Genomic DNA, 14,040 nt, shown 5'->3' with positions numbered 1-14,040 from the left:
TTAGACTTCACTGGGTTTTTGCTATGAACAAAACTCCTCTTGTTTGAACATCCACAAATACTTTGACAAACTTGATTTTCAGGCAAGAAAAAAAAACCAACCAAACCCAAGGCTGTGAAAACCAGGTGATAAAAACAACCCCCATAAGAGCATGCCACAAAGTCCCAGCTAGATTGTTTTTGCAGCTCAGTGCAAGCTAAACTTCTGCAGCAAAAGCATTGTCAGCAAAAATTGGGCTTGTGCTGAGCAGTATTTGAGGCACATTTGATGTAAAAGGAAAGTTTTTATTCCAAAACAGCTTTTCCACTTCTGCCTCTAATGGTGCCTCCAAAACCGCGAGAAAGTATCAGGTTTGCATTATCTTTTTTATTTTCATTTCAATGATCAAACGTGGTTTATGCCTTCAGGCCTCACCTAGAGCAGAACATTTCTCACTCTAGGGATTTTCTTTTTTAACCTTTCTCAGATTAATTGACAGTGTAAATCCTTTCCCAGATTAATTGACCTGGAAAACAACGACAAAGGCTCAGGGCAGAGCTGCTCTGGCAGCCACCAGGTTACAAGGAGGCCACAGGCAGGTTTGTGCTCTAGTTTTGCAGGTGCTGGAGAAAGGTTTCTTTCCCTTTGCAGAGTTAACTCTAGGGATGGCTCTAGGATGAGGGATAAAATGAGCTCTTCATTCCTTATGACGCTGGTTGTTATTCTCTTGTGATTTTAAGAAACTTCATTAAAAACCAGATCCATCTGCTTAAATTTGATATAGAATTTAAGGAGGATGTAAGACAAAATTTTCATAAAGCCTGACATCTTGAGAATGGTTTTCCCAGGGAAGGGATTGGTGCAGGGCAGTTTCTTCATTTTTCTGCCTAACAGAAATAAAAGGAGATACAGGGGCACAGTAATTGTTATTGGCAAAGAGAGGTCAATTACAGGAAATTATATTTCTTGAAATGAGTTTAGCAGTTCCTGGCTGCCTCTGTAATTCCTTGCTGCAGAGAGCTGGGCAGCAGAGGCAGGTGCTGTGTCACTGGCCCTGGCCTGGTGCTCTTGGTCCCTCATGACCCAGGATGGAATTGGGGCAGCTCCAGAAGCCCCATGAAATGGAGATTTTGCTGCTTGGAGGGGAATTTGGGGTGAGGTGAGACAGGCCTGGCTGGGAGCATCTTGCCCACATTGTTTCCTGACACAAACCCAGACTGCTCACCCTCTGTGCTTGTTTCCTCACGCCCAGTTCCTGGAAAGCATTGATTTATTCTCAGGCACATGCAGAATTTGTTAGTGAGTTTTTTTACCAGACAGGTGTTTTGGCCGACATTCCAGGACCCTGGCTCCTATTGCTCGTGCAAACTTTTAAGAAATCCAAAATTTACCCCAATGTAAAGGCTGAAGAAAGGCTTTCATCACTAAGGAATGGTGAGAAAAGCTGTGCCTGGTCCCCTTGGATGCTGCAGCTGAGCTCTGCTCTCTGCTGACAGTGACAGGCAGGGGCAGGGCGGGCATCAGGAAAATGCTGAGCATCCTCTGCCCTTCCAGAGGCTGCTGGGCACTGCCAGGCTGCCCAGGGAATGGGCACAGCCTGCCAGAGCTCCAGGAGTGTTTGGACAGCAGTGCCAGGCACAGGGTGGGATTTTTGGGGTGTCTGTGCAGGGCTGGGAGTTGGGCTGGGCGTTTCTTGTGGATCCCGTCCAGCTCAGCGCATTCTGTGCCTGTGGGAGCGCGGCTCTGTGCTGCGACAGATTTCATTCTGAGCAGGTCCTGGGGGAAGAGAAGGAAACCTGGAAGGGGAGAGGGGTGAACCAGCTGGAAAGCACCTCAGGAAGGATGTGACTTAGTGCAGCTGCCGCCTTCTGACTGAGCTGCTGCCGGAGAGCAGCCGAGGGAGGAGGAGGAGGAGGAGGAGGAGGAGGAGGAGATCAGGCTGGTGGGTCAGGTTTCCATGCCCTGCACGTGGGGGTGCTGCGAGCTGTGCCTGCTCCAGCCACCGAGCGAGCTGGGAGCATGGGGCAGGTGGCTTGGAAGGCTTTATTTCTGTCTCTTTTCGATTATAAAACGGAGAAATACGTCATTGCAAAGAATAAGAAGGTCGGGGTCCTCTACCGAGTGGTGCAGCTCTCCATCCTGGCTTACCTGGTGGGGTAAGAATCACACTCTGCTTCATGTTTTGCCATGATAAAGATGGATTTTGGTGTGATAAAGATGGATTTTGCTGCGATAAAGATGGATTTTGCTGTGATAAAGATAAATTAGGGTACTCTGCACACAGTGACAGCCTGCTGTGCCTCCTGATTGCAATGCAGATCATCAGACAGGTTTACACAGCTGCATTTTTAGTGTCTGATAGGTTATGTCTGATTTGTCACCTGCTAGTGATGGCTAGATTCAGTTCTACCTTTCAGATTAAGGTCGGCTTAAAAATAGACCCAGTGACTATGGCTTTGTACTGCATTATTTATGCCTTTATTTCTATATTTTGTGGGAATGGCGCCAAACCCTACTGCTTGACTCCTCAGGAAAAATGAGCATTAAGAGCCCTGGTGCTGAGGCTCGGGGCACACCTGTGTTTTCTGCACAGCTTTTGACCTGCTCGGGAGGGAAGCAAGCAGAAAATGGGAGATTTCTGTGCTGGAGTGGGCTGCAGCAGCCGGGCTGTGGGGGCTGAGGCAGCAGCAATGTCAGCTGCCTTGCATTCATTCCAGAGCTTGGCTGGGGAACAGCCTGGGCCCTGTTCTGCAGCAGACTGGTCACACTGGTGTGTGATGGGCACGGGGATGGTCCCTGCAGGCTCAGACCTGGAATTATCCAGCCTGTGCTGTCGGTTCTTGAGTTTCAGAGGCTTTTTGGATTGTGACACCTAACTCGCTGTCTGTGCTTCTGGGTGCCTTCACCTTTCCCACACCTCGTTTTTGCACTCATTAAATATAGCAGAGTCATTTTTACATGCTGGGTGTATTTATGGAAAGCTGTGCAATCCCAGAGCCTACTCCTGGCACGGGCTGCCTGCAGGAGGAATCCTGTGGAGAGCATTGCTGAGGACTAAGGGAGATACAGAGTGCACAGGGAAGGGTTCTTTTCCTCCTTTGGCATCTATTGCCTCCTGCAAACCCTCACTGATGGTCCCTGCAGTGACTCCTTTGTGCCTGGGGCTTACAGGAGCATGTCTGTTCACAGGCTGGCTTGGGGTGGGGATCATCAAACCCTTCTGGGCTATTTCTGGGGTGCAGCTGCCATTGCTTCATTGATTCATGCAGAAAATGCAAGGCTCTGCTTTTGAGCCCTCCTGGGAGAGGAAATCAGCGTTCTTGGGGAAAGGGGTGAAGCAATACACAGAATAAATAAATAGACTCCACAACTTGGGGTAGTTATGAAGTGGGTATGTGTTCTCAACACAAGTGAGATTGCTCTCCAAAATCTTGTGCCCCGAGCGTCAGTCTGACCCACGCTTTTATTTAGAAATCCATATGCAGTACATTGCACAACTTTGCCATGCATGTTCAACCCTTGGCCCTGCCTGTCCTCACCTCATGCTAAATTGGTGGTTTGCCGTGGTGGTCCTGTGGGGTCTCTGGTGGTCTTTTGAGGCTGAAGATCGTGGTCTTCTTCATGGTTGAACTTTTGAACTCTTCCTCTCTGCTTTCGGTCCTTTGGTGCTTATCTGTGTCAGTCTTGATAGGCTTGAAGACAGGAAAGCTTCTTTCTCTGGGTTCTTTGCATCCTGTGGCATTGTTCTTTGTGCAATGAGCTTCAGAAATTTGCATTGTCATATGGCCTTTTGTATTTATGGCAGAGTTTGCTTAAGTAAATGGTTAAAATTCAACACATAACTCTACAAACTAAAATATAACTGTTTAATTCATTTTGTTAACTTAAGTGAATTCCAAAAATCTCTGTTTCAGGGGAAAGTAGGAAAGTTCCCAGAGTGGATGTGAAAAACAAGGGTCACTCTCCTGTAAAAATTTCAAAGTTTAATAATGGACATTAGGAGGAAAATGGCAATAAAGCAAACAGTTCAAACGCTGGGTGCCTGGCATTCCACCAAGAGCACCCTGGCTATTTCAGAAACAACCTTGATATACCATTTCTATTGCATCAGCCTGTTGCATGTTAATAAAAAATTATGCATATTAAAACTTTTCCCCAAAACTAGTCTGCATGTTCCAAGAATTGTCTAGCATGGCTCATGCTCGGGTTTGCCTTTTTGGAGCATGTGTGTTTTTTGGTTGTGGTTTTAATCCATTCTTATCATCACCTACAGTTTTGGGCCTTGGTCCATACTTTGTACTCATGGTAAGTGTTGACAGTTCATGTATTCACTGAATGTTATCCCAAGCAAGCAGGCATTTTAACACAAGCATACTTATATCAGCTATTTCACTACTCTAACAGAAATAAAAAGTGTATCTTTGACATTATACATATAGCATCAATTTTATTATTTGTGAAAAGCCAATACATCTATTATAATATGTATTTATAACAGTGGGGAGTGTTCATATGCAGGTTTGTCACACGTGGCAGGTGAAGGCTGTGTGCCACCAGTGCTGCTCAGCCCCTGTGGGCAGGAGAGCCCTGAAAAGGGGAGCTGTGCCACAGATTCAGCCTCTTCCTCTCCCAACCTGCCCCAGCACCCTCAGCTTCTTCAAGGGTGACTTCTTGTCCTGACAGGTGATATCAGCAGTATTGTGAGGGAGCTGGAAGCATTTCGTTTGAGCCAGAGGTTTTCACCCAGGGAAATGGAACTCCTGCTGCTTGCAGTGGAGAGAAGGAAGCAAAGCCTTTCCCTGGATTGCTTAGCAAGGCAGCAGCTCTCCCAGGGTGCAGCCGGGCTGTTCCCATCACCCTGGCTTACAAAGGAGCTGGATCCAGCTGGGGATGTTCCCTGCAGCTTTCTGCCAGGATCCCCAGCTCAGCTGCAGGGGCTCCATCTCCCAGCCTGGTGCTGACTGTGCTAAAGTGAGAGCTCTGCACTTGTGAAACCAGCCACGCTCTGCCCTGCAACCTGCAAAAACCTCTCTTGTTTTTCATCTTGAGAAAGACACAGCCCTGCTCTTCCTTTCCCTTTCTGAGGTTGCTGAGTGTAGCACAGATGGAGGCTTTGGTTTCATACCTCATGACCTGTTATTACACATTCCTCCACTGTTGGCAAGCACAGCTTGTGTCCAAGGGTTTAGCCTTTATTAGCAGTTGCAGAGGCTTTGGTGTCATTGGCATGGTTTGATTTGACCTCAGTGTGAATTTCTCTGCCTGACTCGTTCCCTGACCTCCCCTAACGCTGCTGTGTTCACACAGGTGGGTGTTTGTGGTCAAGAAAGGCTACCAGGACACAGACACGTCCCTGCAGAGCTCTGTCATCACCAAGCTGAAAGGGGTGGCCTTCACCAACACCTCGGAGCTGGGGGAGAGGATTTGGGATGTTGCAGACTATGTCATCCCTCCCCAGGTTGGCATCACCCCCTGTGGGTGCTGAAGTGGATCTATCCAGGTCTTCCCTGTGAATTAGCAGGAGCTGGGATACAGGAATGTGGTGCTGGAAGGGGTTTTCTGCTGTGAGTTTTTTATTTGAGATGCCGGGGGTGCTCTGCCTCCCCCCAGGACCGTGGGCTGGCTCTCATGGCTGTGAGTGCACCCACAGTGTGAGGGAATTCATCCAAACAAATATCCACACAAAAGGTGATGTTTTATCTCAGCCTGAAAAGCTGTGGGGAGAGGGGGTTGTTCTCTTCTGAACAAAGCTTCCTGCTTTAAAAGTAAACCAAGTTTTCTAACTCTTTGTTTATTGCAGGGTGAAAGCGTCTTCTTTGTCATGACAAATCTGATTGTGACCCCAAACCAGAGACAAGCCGTGTGTCCTGAGGTAGGAAGAACTGAGCCCCTTGACCCCCAGACCCCTGCAAAACCGGGGATAAGAACTGACAGAGGACACTTCTGGAGCAACAAAGAAAGGAAGGATGAAAGACAAGTATTTTTTCCTGTAGTGTAAAAGTTCACTTGGGAAATTACTGTAAACGTGGGAGGCTCAGCTGTCTTAATTTCCAGAAGCGCTGATCATGCAGAGCCTTCCTGACTTTAAGTGGTGTTGAATTTCTGCCCAGCTGGAAATGGGACCAGGCAGTGATTGCTCAGGGTTAGAAAAGGCCCCGGGAAAACAAATTTGATGTGACTTGGGGTAGTTATGGGGAGAGGAGACTTTTTAAGAGCCCCATCCTGGAAATGCTGAACATGCAGGCTCTCATTACCTCCCAGACACAGGGTGGTTGCCCAGCACCTTCCAGAACATGCCCTGAAAGCATGAGGTGCTTGTGGCATGTGGAATATCCTCTGTGGAGATGTCTGGAGTGGGCTGGGGCTCGGGGAGGAAGCTGTGCTGTGCAGGGAGAGCTTTGTCCATGGAGCAGAAGGATTTTCCACGTCACACCGGGGGCACAGCTGGCTTGCTCAGGGCACTGCTCTCCTCTGGTGGCCGAGCAGCCGGGACAGGGGCACATTTGGGCACGAGAACTTTGTGGCTTAGATCCAAGGTAGGGTTATCTTAAAGCAAAATGAGCTCCTGCCTGGTTTTGCCGAGTACTAATGTTGGGTTTTTTTTCGGTCTGCCCCTCTCCAGACTGAGCAGAACCCAAACCTGGGAGGGTGTGGCTGAATGCTGGTGCTCCTGGTGGTGGGATATGTTTGCATGACCCCCATTTACCACTTCAGCTGTGTGGTTTTAGTGCTCACACAGAATCTGCCCCATGTCAGCAGAAATTTCTCTGGCTCTGGTGTCCTTTTTGTCACTTGTGTCCTTTTCCCCTCTGCAGAGTGCCAACATTCCTGATGCCCTGTGTGACAAGGACACGGACTGCCTGGAAGGGGAAGCAGTGGTGGCTGGCAATGGTAAGACATGTCCCTGTCTGTGTTGTGTCTGGTGGTCTTCAGAGCCCTCAGCCCGGGTACACCCCCAAATCTCTGATTACAGAGAGCACCAAGGCCTTTCTTTCCTTTCATCTCTTTTCTTAAGATCCCTGCCTTGCTTACAGCTCTGTGGTAGCTGGGCCAGGGAACCCTGGACTGCTCAGAGACACAACAAGAGGGCGTTTGTTCCAGCTGAGAGGCCCTTTCAGCAGGGAGGAGAGGGAAAATCCTCTGTTTTCACATGCCCTGTGGGCAAGGAGAGGAGGTGACTGCTCGGTGTGACCTTTTCTGTGATGTCTGCTCACAGGGGTTAAGACTGGCCGTTGTTTGAAAGACAAGGGCAGCACCAGAGGGACTTGTGAGATACTGGCCTGGTGCCCAGTGGAGAAAAGATCCAAGCCCAAGTACGTGTCTTATTTCCAAGCTTGAGTTGCTTGGCTTGTGTGTCACCCAGGGCAGTTCCTGTGTCCCTCTGCTTGGGTGCTTGCTGGAATGTTGGCTGATCAGTGCAGGAGGGGGCTCTGCAAGGCTCTCCTGGCAGGACTGGCCCTCTGCTCCCCCTGCTTCCCTCCCTGGCTGCTCCCAGCTCTCGGGGTGTCCCTGGACCTGCACGCTCCTCACCAACCCCTTGCTGGCACTGTGGGGGTAGTGGCACAGCTGGCCTGGTGCCATCCAACCTATTGGATGAAGCTGCTTCTGAAATGGCAATTCAAAATTTCACACGTGGGCCGGGGACAAAGACAGAGAACAAACCCTTCTCTTCCAGGAAACCACTGCTGGGCAGTGCAGAAAACTTCACTGTTTACATCAAGAACTCCATTCGCTTCCCCAAGTTTAAGTTCTCCAAGTAAGTGCCACAGGTTCCTGAGCTGCTCCTGCTCAATAGATATTCCCTCTCCTCCAGAAAAATAAAGTGCCTGGACAAGGCTGACAAAAAATGAAAATTTAACAAATATGTTTGCCTTTGCTGCTGCAATGTGAACAAACTAAAGCAGCGCAGAAATGTGCACGTTCTGGTTCTTGTCCTGGGCTCAGATAGGCTTTTCTAGAGTTCTTTTGTTTTCCCTTGAGACAAGCAGATGGCCCTGGAGCAGTTTGGCAATCTGTTCTGTGTGAGCCCTTTCTTGAGCCCAGATTCAGCTGGCCAAATCCTTTTCTGGCCAGGAGGTCATTTCTGGGGGAGAGACTGCTTTCCCCAGGCCAGCAGCAGAGACACTCACAGGGTGACAAGGCTGCCGTGCACAGAGGGTGTTGGAGAAGCCTCTTGTCTCTGCAGTCCTGCTGCAGGCTCTGAAGACAAGGAAAGAGGGAGCCAAGGTGGATTTCCCTGTTTCCTACATGCAGGATGAATGTGCTGGCAACTGACAACGAGTCCTACCTGAAGACCTGTCGGTACAGCCAGGAGCATCCCTACTGCCCCATCTTCGTGCTGGGGAACATCGTCCGCTGGGCTGGGGGCAACTTCCAGGAAATGGCCTCAGAGGTAGGAGGGTCCCCAGGGCTCGTGGGTGATCCCAGCTGGCTCACTGCTCACTGGGAGGCTCTGAGGAGTCACTGCCCAGGGAGCTGCCTCCTGCCCAGGCTGCACTGCAGAGGTACCAATGCTTAAAGTCAGGCTGGTTCCATTTATCCTGACCCCAGGGAATGGGGGTCCTCTCAAAAAGCTGGTTGGGTCAGTTATTTCTATTCAAGGCTGCCCAAACTGCTGCTCTGCCAGCAGGGATTCTTCGTTTAATTTCAACATTACCACACCATTGGTTTAAAGCCAGAACTCTGTAACTCCACCCCGGCATAAAAGTCTTCCCCACTGAAGTGTAGAATGGAATGAAATTAATGTCCTGGGATGAGAAACTTCTGGATACCAGCACAGAGAGAAGTGGGGTTGTAGAGTAGTAACAGGATTAATGTCACACACCTGAACTCAGCCCAGGCAGGAGTGTGTGCCCCTTGTTTGACCAGAAGTGCAGCTGTTTCTTGCCCCTGGGGAAAGCCTGCCCAAGGGTCTGACAAATTTGAAGACACTTTAACTGAACTAAGCTTAAACAACTCACCCTGTCTCTCTCTTTTAAGGGTGGTGTGATAGGAATTCAGATTGAATGGAACTGTGATCTTGATAAAGCCCCTTCTGAATGTAATCCTCACTATTCTTTTAGCCGGCTGGATAACAAGTCTGCAGAAACCTCCATCTCTTCTGGGTACAACTTCAGGTGGGTACAGAGGAGGGCACAATGCAGTACCACAGCTGGGCTGGGCTGCTTGGACTGGCAGGTGCTAGAGGTTGGCAGTGAGTGGCACCAGCCTGTGCCAGGCACTGCTGCAGCCAAGCTCAGAGCGCTGCAGAGGAGGGAGGGAGGTAGGGAGTGCTCCTGGCAGGCTAAAGTTGGCTTTGATGAGGGAACAGATCTCTTTGAAGGGATGAGAGGCTTCAGAGGGGCAGGTGGAATTAAAGGCAGCACTGTTGTATTCCAGGTTTGCCAAGTATTACCGGGATGCTGAGGGGGTCGACTACCGGACGCTCATTAAAGCGTACGGAATCCGCTTCGATGTGATGGTGAATGGCAAGGTGAGAGCCAGGTCAGGATGTCCCAGAGCCTGCAGAGAAAGGAAGTGGGGGGAGGCAGCTCTGAGAGGAGGACAGCCTCTCTGGCTTGTTGTAGGAAGGGCTTTTCCCATCCATCCATGTGGAGCTAATCCCCATGTGAGAGAGATCACCTGTAGTGCAGCTAAGCCTGCACCTCCTCTACTTAAAACCAGGCTCATGTAAAGCCCCAACAGAAATAAATGTGCCCCAGAGGCTTGTTTTCAATGTGCAAGCACTGCAGAGAGAGAAAAAGCCTAATCCAGGGATGATGCAAGCTCAGAAATGCAGTTAGGGACAGTCGGATCTAAGACACAGAGACCTTCAGCCTCCACTGCAAATCCCCTGTGGTTGTGCCTGGGAACAAAACGCACCCAGGGGCAGCAGCAGCTTCCCCAGTGCAGTACCACACCCTTGAGTTTGTTTTGTGGGTTGTTCTCTCAGTGGTGACTTCATGACCTTTGTTCTTACAGGCAGGGAAATTTAACATCATTCCCACCATTATCAACATCAGCTCGGGGCTGGCACTCATGGGAGCTGTAAGTGAATGTTTTATCTCAAAGTAACCCCAGGGGACCCACACCCCAAATAGGATGGGGGGTTTAAACCTTCTCCAGCAGAATCTTTACTACTCAGCCAGGTGCGTGTCTATGTCCTCCTTCCTTCAGTGCCTGGTTCTTTCTTAATAAACCTAGTAGTCTAAACACCCCCACAAGCTGTATATTACATATACATACTCTGGAAAATGCATGGACAATGAAGGCAAACACAGTTTCTACAAGTTATCCTTTCATTCATGCTCATTTCTAATGAGCTCAGAATACTTCCTCTTCCTTTCAAAGATAAACAACAAGTTTTTTTCCCTTTGCAGGGAGCTTTCTTTTGTGACCTGGTGCTACTATATTTGATTAAGAAGAGTAACTTTTATCGAGGCAAAAAGTATGAGGAAGTCAAGTAAGTGGGCCTGGCTTTGTGTTAAAAATCATGGCTTTTTGTTAAGACTGATAGAAATAGGAGGACATACAGGAGCACAGTTCAAGGGAAATATATTCTTCCAAATTATTTTGGCCAAGTTATTGGCTTCCTCTGTAATTCCTTGCTGCAATGAGCTGGGAGGAAAGGCAGCTGCTGTGTCAGGGTTGGACTGGCAATGGCCTCGTGAAACTGAGATGTGGAGGGGCCTTTGGGGTAAGGTGAGACAGGCCTGGCTGGGAACATTTTTGCCTCCTGAAACAAACCCAGGCTGCTCATCCTGTCCTTGTGCCTGTTTGCCCAGGTCCAGCTCCAGGAAGTCCTTGTCGAGCCCTACGCTGAACGGGAATCAGAGCCCAGAGCAGCTCGGTGAGCTCTAGGCACAGCAGTGGCTCTGCCAGCTGGACTCCTGCTCCAGGAAATCCACACTGGTGTGGCACCACACCAGCACTGGGAGGTGGATGTACCCCAGGTCAGGCCTACTATGATCAGGATTCCCAGAGGACAAAACCTTCTTTAAAGACTGTCTTTCTTCCCAGAGATTTCTCTGGTAGCCTGAGCTTGCAACGTGTTGTCACTATGGATTTATAAAAGGATTTTTATAAAAGGACAAAGAAGGCACAAAAATGAATGTTTTTATATCCACTGATAGATATATCTGTACTTATGCCAGTAGCCAGCATTGTCCTGTGGCTGTGCTTTGCTTCCATGTGGAGAAAAGCTGTGATGGGAGCACTTTGGGAAGGGCTGAAGCTGAAACCCAACCTGTTTCCTGCTCTGCTGCCCTGGCAGCCACTGCCTCCAGCTCCTGCCTGGGTGATGTGACATCCGTTGTGAAGCAGCAGGACTGCTCTGCTCAGGAAGTGCAGGGAAATGTGGCATTGGAGCAGCTCTTGGGGCTGGGAAGGGGCTGTGATCCTGCAGGGCCTGAGGCAGGGGGGCCCTGGAAGCACCTGCACAGCTTCTGCCTCCTTCCTTCAGTGCCTGGTTTCATTTGCTCGGGACTGTCCTTGCTGTGTCACTGCCTGATTCTGTGGTGGCAGAGCTGGATGGACACTCAGTGCCTCTGTTTCTCACAGCACCCTGGGCTGTGCTGCACACTGAGAAGGGCAGCTGTGCCAGGGACATGGGCTGGGCCAACCTCCTCCAAATACACCAACAGCAGGGAAGTTAGAACATATCTGCCTGCTACTTCAACACCAGTGACCTCCAGGAAATACAAGTGCTTGTCTCTCAGCAGCATCACTCTCCTTGCAGCATATTTTGTCCATTTATCTCATGTGGGGAGGTAAATAATCTCAGAAAAGGGCTTAAGGAATATGATTGTGTTCTGTACATGCTGCCCCATCACCACTGACTGTGAGTTGTCCTGATAAAGATTAAATGTTTTTGTGCATGCTTTGAATACCAAAAGTTACAGGGCTCCTTCTGCAGTGTCTGAGGGTGGCATCAGGGAGCTGCTGCCATCGAGCGTCTGCACAAATGGCACCAGCAGCTGCACCCAGCTCTGCTGTAACTTATTTAAAGTCGTTACTCTGAGGTACAGGTTCATCCTAAATTAAAATTCACCTGTTAGCAGTGGCAAACTCTGAACCCAGCCACTGACAGCAAACCCCACCCAGTCTAGGTCCCCACCTCTACTTCTGTGTAGCGAGCAAAAAAATGGGGCTAGAAAATAGAATTAAACAGTGGAGTTCATTTAGGATAAGCTGTATACCTTTGGTGCTCTGATCTCATCCAAAACCTTCTCTCCATGTCAGAAGTCTCTCTTCAAGGCAAACACAAGTCACCATGTGGGGAACTGCACAAGAGTTACCACCAGGCTTTTGACTGTTAGGGTTAATTAAAACTCTGTGTTTCACCATCTAGAAGTTGTGTAATTTCTAGATGGTGAAACACATGAAGAACCCCCCCATGTGACATCAGGGCCTGGCACAACTCCTGGCACCCAAGCAGCTCTTCCTGATGTGCAGAGCTGACTGTGCTCTGCTGAAACCATTGTTTTAACTTGCCAAAACATCCTCCTGTGAGATGACCAAAGCTATTTCCTGAATCCAAGTGTCCAGCCCCCCAGATCCACTAAAATGTTTCCTTTCTTTAGACTCTGTAACACAACTCCTACAAGCCCTGCTGTTAATAAAACATAACCAGAGTCCTTCTCAGGACTTGTTTCTTGACTTTGACTTTTTTTTTCTCCTTGTGTTTCTTGTTCAGCAATAAAATGTGTCACTTCAGGCCAGTGCTCCCTGGGAGTGTTCTGTAAGTGTTTTTTCAGGTCACACCACCTTCTCCTGGTGATAGTGATGTGAGCACATTGATGAATCACTATTTTCACAGAACAGGGCTATAGGAAAGGCATTACCTGGATGGTGCGTGATGGAATTATCCCCTATTGTGGCTGTTCTAGAGACCAGTGACAGTGCCATTTACTGATGGCAGTCAGGGAAGAGAGCATTTGCATGTATGTTTCTGTGCCAAACCTTTACATCCACTTAGTTATTTCCTTTTGTCAGCAAAATTATTTTTAAGTAATTTAATTATTTCAGGTTGCCGTGTTACTGCTGTAATGTTTGTGTGTAGAGACAGGCAGCACATCCAGAGGGGATTGTAACTGGCGTGTGTATCCAGGGAATATATCAATCAAACCCCACAGCTGTGCCTGCTCTTAGGGACAGAAATTACCCCCTAACAAGGAAACAAGGAGGCATCCAAGCGGTGCTTCACATTCAGTTTTAATAGAACAGTGCTACTGATTAATTTGTACTTGGACATAATTTACCAACAGCATTAACGACACGAGCCACGCACAACAGTGTGGAAAGTGAGCCGGCCTATGGTGTAGTGACTTTTGGCAACAGTCCCGCCGCTCCGTCCGCCGCGGAGCTGCTCAGTACACGTGAACCATTCCGTACAGGAAAGTCCAGAACAGGACGTAGGTGAAGAGCCCTCCCACCAGCCCCCCCGTGAACAGCGGCCTCCGCGACTTGAAGTACTTGTTCCACCGCCGCCCGGCTTTCAGCACCAGCAGCACGGAGAGGAGGACGGAGGCCAGGAAGTAGAAGATGAAGCCGTGCAGGCCGGTGAGGCCGAGGATGCCGGCCGTGGCGCCCGACAGGGCGGACACCGAGGTGCGGCAATAGTCCAGGATGGCCGCGTTGCCCCGCACCGCCGCCTCGCTGATGAACTGCGGCCCCTCGCGCTTGGCCACCACGGCGGCCATGGCTCCGCGCCGGGCTCGGGCAGCTCCTCGCTCGCACCGACACTGAGGTGAAGCAAACGCGCTGTACGAGCCCGCCCGCCCTCAGGCCGACGGGAGAGCCCCGCGGGCCCTCCCGCCGCCCCTCCCCTTCCTCCGTACCTCTCATCCACGGCGGCGCCCAGCCCCGCCGCTCCGTCAGGCCTCGCACCGCGCCGAGGGACCCCGCTCAGCGCCCGTCACCGCGGGCCGCCCGCCGGGCCCAGCCCGCCCCGACCGCGCCGCCGCCACCGCCCGGCCGCCATCTTGCCTTGGGGGCCGACGGGACGCGGCCGCGCGGGCGGCGCGCCGTGGGCGGGGCGGCTGCGGATTGGCTGGCGGGGAGCGAAGGGCGGGGTCGGATTGG

General features: G+C 50.2%; 2 protein-coding genes across 6 annotated transcripts; one reads left to right on the top strand and one right to left on the bottom strand.

Moving 5' to 3' along the window:
* Window positions 1-1,609: 1,609 nt before the first annotated feature.
* P2RX5 (purinergic receptor P2X 5) lies at window positions 1,610-12,600 on the top strand. Of its 5 annotated transcripts, none has more exons than XM_085557297.1 (12): window positions 1,610-2,135; window positions 5,287-5,437; window positions 5,780-5,968; window positions 6,795-6,870; window positions 7,196-7,292; window positions 7,655-7,735; window positions 8,233-8,371; window positions 8,959-9,095; window positions 9,358-9,451; window positions 9,940-10,005; window positions 10,338-10,420; window positions 10,743-12,600. In XM_085557297.1, the coding sequence occupies exons 1-12, from the start codon at window positions 1,999-2,001 to the stop codon at window positions 10,816-10,818; spliced, it is 1,326 nt and encodes a 441-aa protein (XP_085413423.1). In that variant the 5' UTR covers window positions 1,610-1,998; the 3' UTR covers window positions 10,819-12,600. The 5 variants fall into 5 exon arrangements, with proteins under 5 accessions (XP_085413423.1, XP_021380596.1, XP_021380599.1 ...); XM_021524921.4 differs by having other exon boundaries at window positions 1,611-2,135; window positions 5,780-5,956; XM_021524924.4 differs by having other exon boundaries at window positions 1,616-2,135; window positions 5,780-5,851.
* A 552-nt stretch (window positions 12,601-13,152) lies between these two features.
* EMC6 (ER membrane protein complex subunit 6) lies at window positions 13,153-13,966 on the bottom strand. The gene is made up of 2 exons (XM_021524927.3): window positions 13,797-13,966; window positions 13,153-13,700 (listed from the first exon to the last, which is right to left on the bottom strand). Exon 2 carries the CDS (start codon window positions 13,656-13,658, stop codon window positions 13,326-13,328), a length of 333 nt encoding a protein of 110 aa, XP_021380602.1. The 5' UTR covers window positions 13,659-13,700; window positions 13,797-13,966; the 3' UTR covers window positions 13,153-13,325.
* Window positions 13,967-14,040: the final 74 nt, after the last annotated feature.

This window comes from Lonchura striata, chromosome 19 (assembly GCF_050655825.1).
Source record: "Lonchura striata isolate lonStrDom1 chromosome 19, ASM5065582v1, whole genome shotgun sequence".
Classification (NCBI taxonomy): Eukaryota; Metazoa; Chordata; class Aves; order Passeriformes; family Estrildidae; genus Lonchura; species Lonchura striata.
The sequence above is the reverse complement of the archived record's forward strand: the minus strand, read 5'-3'. Positions and strand labels throughout refer to the sequence as shown.

What these genes read in the sequence shown, in the direction of transcription:
- EMC6 (XM_021524927.3), bottom strand. Translation starts at nt 13,658, where the DNA reads ATGGCCGCCGTGGTGGCCAAGCGCGAGGGGCCGCAGTTCATCAGCGAG.
- P2RX5 (XM_085557297.1), top strand. Translation starts at nt 1,999, where the DNA reads ATGGGGCAGGTGGCTTGGAAGGCTTTATTTCTGTCTCTTTTCGATTAT. An exon ending in AGCAGTGGTGGCTGGCAATG is followed by an intron (nt 6,871 to 7,195) that starts GTAAGACATGTC and finishes GTCTGCTCACAG; the next exon opens with GGGTTAAGACTGGCCGTTGT. An exon ending in CCCAAGTTTAAGTTCTCCAA is followed by an intron (nt 7,736 to 8,232) that starts GTAAGTGCCACA and finishes TCCTACATGCAG; the next exon opens with GATGAATGTGCTGGCAACTG.